This window comes from Rana temporaria, chromosome 3, assembly GCF_905171775.1.
Source record: "Rana temporaria chromosome 3, aRanTem1.1, whole genome shotgun sequence".
Lineage (NCBI taxonomy): Eukaryota > Metazoa > Chordata > Amphibia > Anura > Ranidae > Rana > Rana temporaria.
This window is the reverse complement of record NC_053491.1, coordinates 416,049,980-416,064,100: the sequence shown is the minus strand read 5'-3', so window position 1 is coordinate 416,064,100 and position 14,121 is coordinate 416,049,980. Positions and strand designations below refer to the sequence as shown.

The 14,121-nt window shown below is 43.2% G+C and overlaps 1 protein-coding gene across 1 annotated transcript in view; it reads left to right on the top strand.

The window, feature by feature from the left end:
- The window catches only part of LOC120930528 (zinc metalloproteinase-disintegrin-like MTP9), a 47,581-nt gene that overhangs the window by 28,315 nt on the left and 5,145 nt on the right, over nt 1–14,121 (top strand). The window contains exons 7-9 of the mRNA XM_040341705.1: nt 503–565; nt 3,314–3,382; nt 4,400–4,569. Of these exons, the coding sequence (XP_040197639.1) occupies nt 503–565; nt 3,314–3,382; nt 4,400–4,569 (302 nt within the window). The remainder of the gene's footprint in view (nt 1–502; nt 566–3,313; nt 3,383–4,399; nt 4,570–14,121) is intronic.

Below are 14,121 nucleotides of genomic sequence, written 5' to 3'. Positions count from 1 at the left end.
CAACACATGTAAAAAAAATTTTTTTCGAGATTAAATATTTATAAAAAAACCTTAAAAGAAATCCCAAATGAGAGAAATGTGTAGTCTAGCATTGCTGTTTTTTTTTATCGTGTGTACGGGGCATAAGAGACGGGGGGGGGGGGGGGGCGGGGTGTTTGGTCGTGATTGAGTTCCTGTGCCTATTTTCCTGAAAAAAAAGCCCATGTTATGGCTTAAATAATCTTCAAAACTACATCGCCCAGACTGCGCCTGTGTAAAGCCAGCAATTATCTAAACAAGGCATAACTGACATCACTATGTTGTGGACAGAAAAAAAGTTTTGCAACCAATTACATGGAGTGTCTGCCAGGAAACTAGTATTTTCAGTAGGTTATCGATGACAGCCTACATTTTTCTCTCTGCAAAAACTTTATTCTAGCAATGATGAGTGTGTCATTATTGTATTAGTTACTTTCATATACATATTTATAGTAATAAATATTTACATTTTTTATTTTTTCAGAAGCAAAATCTGTTGGATGCTAAAAAATATGTTGAATTGTACATGGTGGCCGACCGCAGAATAGTAAGGCTAATGTGCTTATTACTACAGTGTTATGTTAAATCATATACTCCATTATATCATAGTTATGATGTGCCTTCTAGTGTAAAATTAAAGTGACCCAGTCATTCACCTAAAACAATCTAACTGGCAGGTATCTGCGATAGAAGAGCTATTAAACTAATATCTCTGCTGTCCCTTGTCCCCTCTCTATCCTCAACCCCTTATGCCCTGTACACACGATCGGTTCATCCGATGAAAACAGTCTGATGGATTTTTTCATCAGATATCCGATGAAGCTGACTTTCATCAGTCTTGCCTATACACCATCAGTTGATGTAAAAAGAAAAATTCATAGACTTTTATATGTATTTTTATTGAATATTTAATCACTGTATATTAAAGCAAAACTAAACCCATCAATTTAAGGCTGCATTCACAACTAAGCAGAGTGATTTAGTGTTTTTGCAAGTGTATACAGGCGTTTTTAGAAGATTATTACAAGCATTTTATGTTTATTTAAGTCTCAGTTTTTTTTGTTTTTTTTTTGCCAAAATAAATCACTAGGGGGAGGATCAGTTATCGGTAATATAGGCAAAAAAAAACCTGAAAAAAAAACAGTTAAGTCAAGTGTTTTCAGGCATTCCCATTGAAGTCTATGGGGCCTAAAAAGCTAAATTCTGCCTGAAAAGTAGCTCATGTACTTTCTTGAGCGACAGGTATTTTGCTACAAGCGACAGAGCGCTCAGATTTGGACAAGGGCTATTAAAAACAATGGGTTTTTGCTTAAGGCGTTTTGGGGCGTTTTTCTGCTGCCACGTAATATCTCAGTCCCGCTATAAGTCGCTGATCGCCACCTTTACTAGTAAAATAAATAAATAAACAAAAAGCTTGTAGATGCTATAACTGTTGCGAAAACCAATCAATATATGCTTATTGGGATTTTTTTTTTTTTACCAAAAATATGTAGAAATTAGAATTAGAAAGTAAAAAATGTATTTATTTATTTTCAAAATTGTCGACCTTTTTTGTTTATAGCGCAAATGAAAAAAAAAAAAAACGCAGAGGTGATCAAATACCACCAAAACACAGCTCTATTTGTGGGAAAAAAAGAACATAAATATTATTGGGGCACAGTGTCGCACGACCTCAAAATTGTCAGTTAAAGTAACGCAATGCTGTATCCCAAAAAATGGCCTGGTCAGAAAGGAGGGTAAATTTACCGGAGCTGAAGTGGTTAAAGAGGAGTTATTGTCCCCCCTCGAATAATTAAAAGTCAGAAGCTACAAATACTGTAGCTTCTGATTTTTATTATTAGGGCACTTACCTGTCCAGGCATCCAGTGGTGTCCTCACCCGAGCTGATTCTTGATTTGGCTCTCGGGTGTTGGCACCACCATCTCTTCTAAGGGAATCTGGCAGTGAAGCCTTGCGTCTTCACAGACAGTTTCTTATTGCACATGCTCGAATCGCGATGCACTCTGTGAATGGAAAGGCTGCAGGGGGAAGGAAGGGGGCCGAACTTCTGACTCACTTTGCCGTGGAAAAGTGATCCGGAAGTGGGAGCGGGTACCTGTCAAAACCAGGTACCCCCTTCCCCCCAAAAGGTGCTAAATGTGGCAGCGGAGGGGGGGGGGGAGAAAGCAGACAAGTGGAGCTTCCCCTTTTGGGTGTAGCTCTGCTTTAAAGCGGAGGTTCACCCTAAAAGACAACTATGTACCATCCAAACCAGCATACTAGCGTCAGCTACAGTATGCCTTTTTTATTTTTTTTTGCGCTGTACTTACAGTTTAATCGTCCACTTTCGTTTCAGACTCCGGCGGGGAAATAGGCGTTCCTATGAAGAGGGGAACATTATTGACGTCCGGCTATGGCACGTCACGCGTTCCGAAAATAGCCGGAGTAGGACTCGGCTGTTCACGGCGTTATACGGCGCCTGCGCACAGACTAGGAGCTGACTGCGCAGGCGCGTATATATCCGAGTCCTATTTCGGCTATTTTCGGAACGCGTGCCGCGCCATAGCCGGACGTCAATCATGTTCCCCTCTTCATAGGAACGCCTATTTCCCCGCCGGAGTCTGAAACGAAAGTGGACGATTAAACGGTAAGTACAGCGCAAAAAAAAAAAAGCATACTGTAGCTGACGCTAGTATGCTGGTTTAGATGGTAGATAAAGAAAACATTTTTTTTAGGGTGAACCCCTGCTTTAAGTACCAAACCATACATGCAGTCTTTGTTCTATTATCAAAATTTATATGAACCCAACTGCTTATTTACATGTATAGAAACAAACTGATGACATCACTGTGGATGCAACTTTATTGAGCCAGCACAAAACACACTGAAGTCCCCACCCTTTTTGACACGTATCAGTGCATCAGTAATGGGCAGCCTGTAGTGTGTTTTGTGCTGACACAATAAAGTTGCATCCACTGTGATGACATCGCATTTGGAGCATAGATGGGCTCCCTTCAGCTAGCACATGATATGGCTCACTGGAACTTGGAGCAGTGTTCACACTGAATATCTGCTTATTTACATATTTATAAAAGTTGCTGCCCAGTCCCAATGTTTGCATCCTGTATCCAAAATCGTTCTTCCCCTTTCTTGGGGAAGATTTCTGGGGGGGAAGGTGGTTGTGGATGGGTAGGGTTAGGTAGTGGAGGTAAGTCCACTATGAATGTACATCTACATTGTGCTAATTGGTAGATCTAATTGTGTCAAAATGTAAAGAATGTTATTTTGACATCTCAGTTCTGTATTTCTCTTCCAGTTCAATAAATATGGCAGCATCAAATCTGTGAAACAGAGGCTGTTTGATATTGTGAATTACATAAACAAGGTAATGCAATGGTTTATTAATGCTTCTCATTTTTAGGACATGGTTGGGATTTCTACAAACAGGAAAGAAGCATGAGATGACATTTCTTTGGTTCTCATAAATAATAGTGACTGGCCTTTGATGGCAGGGAGGGAGCATTTGGATGTTAGAAAATCTGTTCCTTCTGACAGGCCAAGGCCAAGCTATTCCTCCCCCCACTAAGCACTCTGAGGCCTCGTACACATGACCGAGGAACTCGTCGGAAAAGACACATTGTTTTCCTCGACGAGTTCCTTGTTAGGCTTGTCGAGAAACTCGACAAGCTTTCTTTGTGTACACACAGTCAAGACCAAATCTCGTTGTTCAGGGGAAGTTTGATTCCACTGGCACAACCCTTGGGGCTGCTTTTGCTAATCTCATGTTACTGCGTGTTAAGTAAAAGTTTGGTAGGAGATGATTTGCACTTTTCAGTCTGTTACAGCGTGACAAATGTGCCATCTCAATTACAAACGCTACTTTTACCGAAGGTGCGCTCCCGTCTCATATTTTATTCTGAGCATGCGCGGGTTTCTCAGCATACACACGATCATGTTTCTCGTCGAAAACCAGCCCGACGAGGAACACGACGAGGAAATTGAGACTCCCGTCGAGAAAAAAGAGAACTTTTTTCCTCGTCGAGTTCCTCGACAGGTTTCTCGATGAAAAGCATACACACGACCGTTTTCCTCGGCAAAAAAGCTCTGCAACCAAGTTTCTTGATGGATTCTGTCGAGGAAAACGGTCGTGTGTACGAGGCCTGAGGTGCTCCACATTCAGCTGCCTTGATGACAGTCGAACCATGTCTTCACAAAAGACTCCCAAGACTATGAACAGATTGCTTCATTACTCCAAAACAGGGACTAATAACTATTTGACCATGTCACATGGGAACAGAATAACTATGCAATTAAAAAAAAAACCTCTGCTGAGGATTTTCTGCTTAATAAATGTCTTTGGGCATATTTACCATCTCAGTCCTTTCTTGTTTTTATTATACAGGTATATAAAAGTATCAATATTTATGTAGCTCTGATTGGGATTGAAATATGGGACAGCAGTGATCAGATTGAAGTGGTCTCCAATGTGGACACACTTTTAAATCGATTTTCACAGTGGAGGATAAATGATCTGCTGCCCAGAAAACATCATGACAATGCCCAGTTCCTTACGTAAGTCCTTATTAACAAATATAAATAATTTCACGTGTAATGCATGCTCCTGTCTGCCTGTGCAGCTGCTACCTATCACTTAGCTATTCTTTAGAGAGGTGAGTGACACACAGCCATCGGATGTGCCAAAGTGGATATCCACTAGTTTCAATTATTAAAGGAAAGTTTAAAAGGAAAACCATAGTGGGATTTGACCAGTTTTACTTACAATTTTCATAATAATTATCATTACAGGGAGCTACCAAGATAAAGCGTTTTCAGAAGATATTGAACTTTCCGACTTAGGTCAGCAGTGATTGCTCACTTACTGATGGGCTATGCTCAACTGAACACAGAGGGCCAGATCCACAAAGAGCCGCCGTAACTTAAATATTCTGATTTAAGTTACACTGCCGCAAAATTTCTACCTAAGTGCCCGATCCACAAAGCACTTACCTAGAAATTTTCGGCTGTGTTACTTAAATCCGTCCGGCGCAAGGCGTTCCTATTTTCATGGGGCGAGTCCCATTTAAATTAGGCGCGCTCCCGCACCGGACATACTGCGCATGCTCACAACGTCATTTTCCCGACGTGCATAGCGCGGTTTTACGTTACGCCGAGTTTTGTGAATCGCGCCGGGTAAAAAAAGTTGCGTCTGGAAAAAAAAAAGATACGGCGGGGAAAAAAAAAAATAAATAACAGCGTCGCGGGTAAGAAGGGTCTACTTTTACAAGGTGTAAACAGTTTACACTTTGTAAAAGCAGCCCTAATTTTACACATGCAACTTAATACTTACGGAGAAAAAACGAAGCGTAAAAGCTTCGTGGATCTCCGTAAGTGCTAATTTGCATACCCGAAGCGGCATTTTGACTCGAAATGCCCCCAGCGGCGGATGCGGTACTGCATCCTAAGATCCGGCAGTGTAAGTCCCTTACACATGTCGGATGTTCTGCCTATCTTTTGGAAACTGATTCTGTGGATCAGTTCCAAAGATAGAAACAGGGATACGACGGCGTATCAGTAGATACGCCGGCGTATCCCTTTTGAGGATCTGGCCCAGAGTGCGAGAGATTTACTAAGGTTACTTTCACGCTGAGGCACTTTACAGGCGCTATCATGCTAAAAATAGCAGATGCAAAGCACCTCTTGAAAGCCTGAGTGCTTTCGCACTGGAGCGGTGCACTGGCAGGACGCTAAAAAAAGTCCTGCAAGCACCATCTTTGAGGCGCTTTAGGAGCCTATTGAAATTAATGGGCAGCGCTGTTGAAGCAGCAGCGCTTTGCCGGTGCTTTTAACTAATTTTCGGCTGCTAGTGGGAGTGAAAAGCGCCCCGCTAACAGCCCATAAACATCCCTAAAACGACAGTAAAGCACCGCTAAAAATGGCAGCGTTTTACCGCCGACACCCCCATGCCTCAAAACTAGAGCACACATAATCTCGGATAGTGCATAGTAGACGATTTGTTTCCAGGTTCTATAGGTGAAGCTTAATTGAAGAAGCTGAACAGTTAGGCTGGGTTCACAATATACTACACGACAGCAGTAAGACTTTCATCCTACTTTGCTCTGCGACATCTGTCCTACATTGGTCCTACATCCATCCAACTTTCATGAACACTTTGTGATAGTCTGACTTGTTCTTTGACCAATCAAAACAATCCCAGAGTGAGATAAATTCCTTTTACTGCTGCTGTAATCACATGTCGGATGTCAAAAGTCGGATTGGTAAGGACAAGGCTCCTACTTTGTTCCGACTTCAATGATATTCAATGGGCTGTAGTAGGATCAATCTCGGACCAAAGTAGTACAGGGAGCATTTTCAAAGTCGGACTGACTTGTGTCGGACCAGTTAAGACGGCTCCCATAGGGAAACATTGATTTTCACACGTCGGAGCGTTTGTCGGACAAGTGTGAACCCGGCCTTAGAAGCTGATTGGTTACTATGCACAGCTGCACCAGATTATGTGTGCGCCACACACATAGATTTAGGAAATCTCCCCAATGAGCTTGGATGAGGGGGGGGGTAGGTGTCCCTCGTTTGAATGATTCACTTACTGTATGTCTGGTCAGCAAATCAAAATACAGCTTAAAAGTTTCAGAAATTTGGTGAGTTAACTTTGAGTATACCATCTGCTGAGTGCAGTGATAAATATTTAAATATTTCTGGACTTAGACCCCTTTCACACTGGAGTGTGTTGCAGGCGCTATAGCGTTAAAAATAGCGCCTGCACTGTGCCCTCAAACAGCCACACCATTATCTCCAGTGTGAAAGCCCCAGGGCTTTCACACTGGAGCGTTGCGCTAGCAGGACGGTAAAAAAAGTCCTACTAGCCCCATCTTTGGAGCGGTGAAGGAGTGGTGTGTATACCACTCCTTCACCGCTGCTGCCCATTGAAATCAATGGGAAACCGGCCCCACTAGTGGCCGAAATGCACCGCAAATCCGCCCAGAGCGTCGGCGGTAAAAATAGTGCATATCCGCCCATAGCGTCGGCGGCTCGGTGTGAAAGGGGTCTTAAAGTGGTTCTAAAGTCAGAAAGTTTTCATCTTAATGCACACTTAATGTAAAAAAAAATTGAAAATCATTTATGATTTTCCTTACACTTCACAATTATGTGCCACTTTATGTTGGTCTATCACATAAAATCTCAATAAAATACATTTACGTTTTTGGTTGTAACATGACAAAATGTGGAAAATTTCAAGGGGTATAAATACTTTTTTCAAGGCACTGTATGTGCAAGGGTCTGCCTGGCTGGATATAGATTTATTGATTGGATAGTTTAGTTATAGGCATGGTAAATGTAAAATTAATTGTATGTTCTGATTGTAAATTGTATAGTTAACAGTTAAGAAACATCTGTTGAATGATTACATTAGAGGGCTGGCAGACAACAAGACCTGTTCTCATTAACCACTTAAGACCCGGACCTTTAGGCAGCTAAAGGACCTGGCCAGTTTTTGCGATTCGGCACTGCGTCGCTTTAACTGACAATTGCGTGGTCGTGCAATGTGGCTCCCAAACAAAATTAGTGTCCTTTTTTTCCCACAAATAGAGATTTCTTTTGGTGGTATTTGATCACCTCTGCGGTTTTTATTTTTTGCGCTATAAACAAAAATAGAGCGACAATTTTGAAACAAATTCAATATTTTTTACTTTTTGCTATAATAAATATCCCCCAAAAATATATATATATAAAAAAAATGTTTTCCTCAGTTTAGGCCGATACATATTCTTCTACCTATTTTCCGTAAAAAAATCGCAATAAGCGTTTATCGATTGGTTTGCGCAAAATTTATAGCGTTTACAAAATAGGGGATAGTTTTATTGCATTTTTATTTTTTTACTACTAATGGCGGCTATCAGCGATTTTTTTCGTGACTGCGACATTATGGCGGACACTTCGGACAATTTTGACACTTTTTTGGGACCATTGTCATTTTCACAGCAAAAAATGCATTAAAAATGCATTGTTTACTGTGAAAATGACAATTGCAGTTTGGGAGTTAACCACAAGGGGGCGCTGAAGGAGTTAAGTGTGACCTCATTTGTGTTTCTAACTGTAGGGGGGGGGTGTGGCTGTAGGTGTGAAGTCATTGATTGTGTTTCCCTATAAAAGGAAACACACGATCAATGACGGCGCCACAGTGAAGAACGAGGAAGCTGTGTTTACACACAGCTCTCACCGTTCTTCAGCTCCGGGGACCGATCGCGGGACTCCAGCGGCGATCGGGTCCGCGGGTCCCGGGGTCACGCTCACGGAGCTTCGGACCCAGTCGCGGGCGTGCGGCGCGCCCCCGCGACCCACTGCTGGACACTTAAAGAGGACGTACCTGTACGTGCATGTGCCCAGCCGTGCCATTCTGCCAATGTATATGTGCAGGAGGCGGTCCTTAAGTGGTTAAATGTGATCTACCTGTGATGGGAAATGTAAACTTTTATTTCTCCACAAAGAATGTACAGTGCCTTGAAAAAGTATTCATACCCCTTAAAATTGTCCACATTTTATCATGTTACAACCAAAAACGTAAATGTATTTTATTGAGATTTTATGTGATAAACCCACATAAAGTGGCACATAATTGTGAAGTGTAAGGAAAATTATAAATGGTTTTCAAGTTTTTTTTACAAATAAATATCTGAAAAGTGTGGCGTGCATTTGTATTCAGCCCCCTTTACTATAATACCCCTAACTAAAATCTAGTGGATTCAATTGCCTTTAGTAGTCACCTAATTAGTAAATAGAGCCACCTGTGTGTAATTTAATCTCAGTATAAATACAGCTGTTCTGTGAAGCCCTCAGAGGTTTGTTAGAGAACCTTAGTGAACAAACAGCATCATGAAGGCCAAGGAACAAACCAGACAGGTCAGGGATAAAGTTGTAGAGAAGTTTAAAGCAGGGTTAGGTTATAAAAAAACATATCCCAAGCTTTGAACATCTCACAGAGCACTGTTCAACCCATCATCCGAAAATGGAAAGAGAATGGCACAACTGCAAACCTACCAAGACATGGCCGTCCACCTAAACTTACAGGTCGGGCAAGGAGAGTATTAATCAGAGAAGCAGCCAAGAAACCCATGGTAATGCTGGAGGAGCTGCAGAGATCCACAGCTCAGGCCTTTATGGAAGAGTGGCAAGAAAAAAAGCCATTGTAGAAATAAATCCATAGGAAGTCCCTTTTGCAGCTTGCAAGAAGCCATGTGGGGGACACAGCAAACATGTGGAAGAAGGTGGTCTGGTCAGATAAGAACACAATTTTACTTTTTGGCCTAAAAGCAAAACGCTATGTGTGGCAGAAAACAAATTCTGCACATCACCCTAAACACCATCCCCACCGTGAAACATGGTGGTGGCAGCATCATGTTGTGGGGATGTTTGTTTTCAGCAGGGACAGGGAAGCTGGTCAGAGTTGATGGGACGATGGATGGAGCCAAATACAGGACAATCTTAGAGGAAAACCTGTTAGAGTCTTCAAAAACTTGAGACAGGCAGATGTTCACCTTCCAGCAGAACAACCCTAAACATACAGCCAGGGATACAATGGAATAGTTTAGATCAAAGTATATTCATGTGTTAGAATGACCCAGTCAAAGTCCAGACCTAAATCCAATTAAGAATCTGTGGCAAGACTTGAAAATTGCTGTTCACAGACGCTCTCCATACAATCTGACAGAGCTTGAGTTATTTTGCAAAGAAGAATGAGCAAAATTGTCACTCTCTAGATGTGTAAATCTGGTAGAGACATCACCAAAAAGACTTGCAACCAGGGCCGCCATCAGGAATTATGGGGCCCCTTCACGGGCGTAGGAACCGGGGGGGATGGGGGGGACGCATCCCCCCCCAGGAAATAATGCGGGGGGGACATGTATGGTAAAATCCCCCCCAGATGTGACTGCGCTCACTAAACTGTGTGCCCGCTGGCGCCGACTCACTGGCTGCCGCGTGCGCTCCTGGGTGGCTCCCTTTCCTCCTGTGCGTCTCCTCGCCCCCCCCCCCCCATGGAGGATTGATTTGGTTCATTCCATTTCCACCGCCGTGCGCCGCGTGACGTCACGGAGGTGAGAGAGGGAGGAGGGAGCGAGAGTGACTGTCGGCACCAGTCAGAGATCAAGTTGTGACTCATGGTCACGAGGAGCCTGCTGCTGCGCCTGGGCCTGGCCTGCCTTACTAATACTGATTACAGTAAAAACTGTCTGCAAGAAGACAGAACCTTCATAAAAAGTAAGAAAGTATTGTGTATTGGGGAGGGGGGGTGTTGGACTGAGCTGAGGACCTCAATGTTTTTTTTTTTCTTTAGTGAGAGAAGGCAAGCTCAAAATAACAAACATTTTTTTAAACTGCTATTTTTTATTTAAAAAATTATGGTCACCTCAGCCTGAGGTGACCATAATTTTTTTAATAAAAAATAGCAGTTTAAAAAAATGTTTGTTATTTTGAGCTTGCCTTCTCTGACTAAAGAAAAAAAAAACATTAATTGCAGCCTCACTGTGCCACCAAACGCAGTCACTGTGCCATCACATGCAGCCACTGTGCCCATCAAACGTAGCCACTGTGCCCATCAATTGTCGCCACTGTGCTCATCACACGCAGCCACTGTGCCCATCAAACGTAGCCACTGTGCCCATCAATTGTCGCCACTGTGCTCATCACACGCAGCCACTGTGCCATCACATGCAGCCACTGTGCCCATCAAACGCAGCCACTGTGCCTATCAATTGTCGCCACTGTGCTCATCACAGGCAGCCACTGTGCCCATCAATTGTCACCACTGTGCTCATCACATGCAGCCACTGTGCCCATCAAACGTAGCCACTGTGCCCATCAAACGCAGCCACTCTGCCCATCAATTGTCGCCACTGTGCTCATCACATGCAGCCACTGTGCCCATCAAACGTAGCCACTGTGCCCATCAATTGTCGCCACTGTGCTCATCACACGCAGCCACTGTGCCCATCAAACGTAGCCACTGTGCCCATCAATTGTCGCCACTGTGCTCATCACACGCAGCCACTGTGCCATCACATGCAGCCACTGTGCCCATCAAACGCAGCCACTGTGCCTATCAATTGTCGCCACTGTGCTCATCACACGCAGCCACTGTGCCCATTATTGTCGCCACTGTGCTCATCACATGCAGCCACTGTGCCCATCAAACGTAGCCACTGTGCCCATCAAACGCAGCCACTCTGCCCATCAATTGTCGCCACTGTGCTCATCACATGCAGCCACTGTGCCCATCAAACATAGCCACTGTGCCCATCAATTGTCGCCACTGTGCTCATCACGCGCAGCCACTGTGCCATCACATGCAGCCACTGTGCCCATCAAACGCAGCCACTGTGCCCATCAATTGTCGCCACTGTGCCCAAACGCATCCACTGTGCCAATCACACACAGCCACTGTGCCCATCAATTGTCGCCACTGTGCCCAAACTCATCCACTGTGCCAATCACACACAGCCACTGTGCCCATCAATTGTCGCCACTGTGCCCAAACGCATCCACTGTGCCAATCACACACAGCCACTGTGCCCATCAAACGCAGCCACTGTGCCAATCAATTGTCGCCACTGTGCCCATCACACGCAGCCACTGTGCCACCATTTTTACTGATGCCATGTGGGTTTATTTTTTAAATAAAAAATAGCAGTTTAAAAAAAATGTTTGTTATTTTGAGCTTGCCTTCTCTCACTAAAGAAAAAAAAAACATTAATTGCAGCCTCATTGTGCCACCAAACGCAGTCACTGTGCCATCACATGCAGCCACTGTGCCCATCAAACGTAGTAGCCACTGTGCCCATCAATTGTCGCCACTGTGCTCATCACACGCAGCCACTGTGCCATCACATACAGCCACTGTGCCCATCAATTGTCGCCACTGTGCCCAAACGCATCCACTGTGCCAATCACACACAGCCACTGTGCCCATCAAACGCAGCCACTGTGCCCATCAATTGTCACCACTGTGCCCATCAAACACAGCCACTGCTGTGCCCATCAATTGTCGCCACTGTGCCCAAACGCATCCACTGTGCCAATCACACACAGCCACTGTGCCCATCAAACGCAGCCACTGTGCCCATCAATTGTCACCACTGTGCCCAACCTAACACGCAGCCACTGTGCCACAATTTTTACTGATGCCATGTGGGTTAATTTTTACTAATGCCATGTGGGTTGATTTTTACTAATGCCATGTGGGTTGATTTTTACTAATGCCATGTGGGTTAATTTTTACTTATGCCATGTGGGTTAATTTTTACTTATGCCATGTGGGTTGATTTTTAGTAATGCCACGTGGGTTAATTTTTACTGATGCCATGTGGGTTGATTTTTACTGATGCCATGTGGGTTGATTTTTACTGATGCCATGTTGGTTAATTTTTACTGATGTCATGTGGGTTAATTTTTACTGATGCCATGTGGGTTGATTTTTACTGATGCCATGTGGGTTGATTTTTACTGATGCCATGTGGGTTGATTTTTACTGATGCCATGTGGGTTAGTTTTTACTTATGCCATGTGGGTTGATTTTTAGTAATGCCATGTGGGTTGATTTTTGCTAATGCCATGTGGGTTAATTTTTACTGATGCCATGTGGGTTGATTTTTACTGATGCCATGTGGGTTGATTTTTACTAATGCCATGTGGGTTAATTTTTACTTATGCCATGTGGGTTAATTTTTACTTATGCCATGTGGGTTGATTTTTAGTAATGCCATGTGGGTTAATTTTTACTGATGTCATGTGGGTTAATTTTTACTGATGCCATGTGGGTTGATTTTTACTGATGCCATGTGGGTTGATTTTTACTGATGCCATGTGGGTTGATTTTTACTGATGCCATGTGGGTTAGTTTTTACTTATGCCATGTGGGTTGATTTTTAGTAATGCCATGTGGGTTGATTTTTGCTAATGCCATGTGGGTTAATTTTTACTGATGCCATGTGGGTTGATTTTTACTGATGCCATGTGGGTTGATTTTTACTGATGCCATGTTGGTTAATTTTTACTGATGTCATGTGGGTTAATTTTTACTGATGCCATGTGGGTTGATCTTTACTGATGCCATGTGGGTTGATTTTTACTGATGCCATGTGGGTTGATTTTTACTGATGCCATGTGGGTTAGTTTTTACTTATGCCATGTGGGTTGATTTTTAGTAATGCCATGTGGGTTGATTTTTGCTAATGCCATGTGGGTTAATTTTTACTGATGCCATGTGGGTTGATTTTTACTGATGCCATGTGGGTTGATTTTTACTAATGCCATGTGGGTTGATTTTTACTAATGCCATGTGGGTTAATTTTTACTTATGCCATGTGGGTTAATTTTTACTTATGCCATGTGGGTTGATTTTTAGTAATGCCATGTGGGTTAATTTTTACTGATGCCATGTGGGTTGATTTTTACTGATGCCATGTGGGTTGATTTTTACTGATGCCATGTTGGTTAATTTTTACTGATGCCATGTGGGTTAATTTTTACTGATGCCATGTGGGTTGATTTTTACTAATGCCATGTGGGTTGGTTTTTACTAATGCTATACCGGTTGGTTTTTACTAATGCCATGTGTTTTACTAATGCTATGATGGTTTATTTTTTTATTGCTGCATATTGCTCTTCGCATTACCCTCTCTGGATTGCTTCAATAGTTTGATCTATTGGCTTGAGATACGAATATACCTGGCGAGTAAAAATGCTGTCCCCCCCAGATTTGTAAGGGTTCCTACACCCATGGGCCCCTTACACAGCTTCAGGTATGGGCCCCCAGAGGACCGGGGGGTGGTGCTGCCGCCTGAAGGAAAGGGGGGGGGGGGGCCTTTACAAAAAAAAGAAGAAATAAAGAAAAATATATATATAAAAAGGGGGGTAGCCATCCGGGGCCCTGGGGACCTCTGGGCCCTTTAATAGAAAGAAAAAAAGAAAGAAAAAAATATATATATGTATTTATTTTTAACCACTTCCCTACCGGCCCATAGTAAAATGACGTCCACAAAGAACTTCTGCCGTTCAGAGTGGACGTCATGTGACGTCCTGGGCTTTCCGGGTGGATATCTGAATGATGCCTGC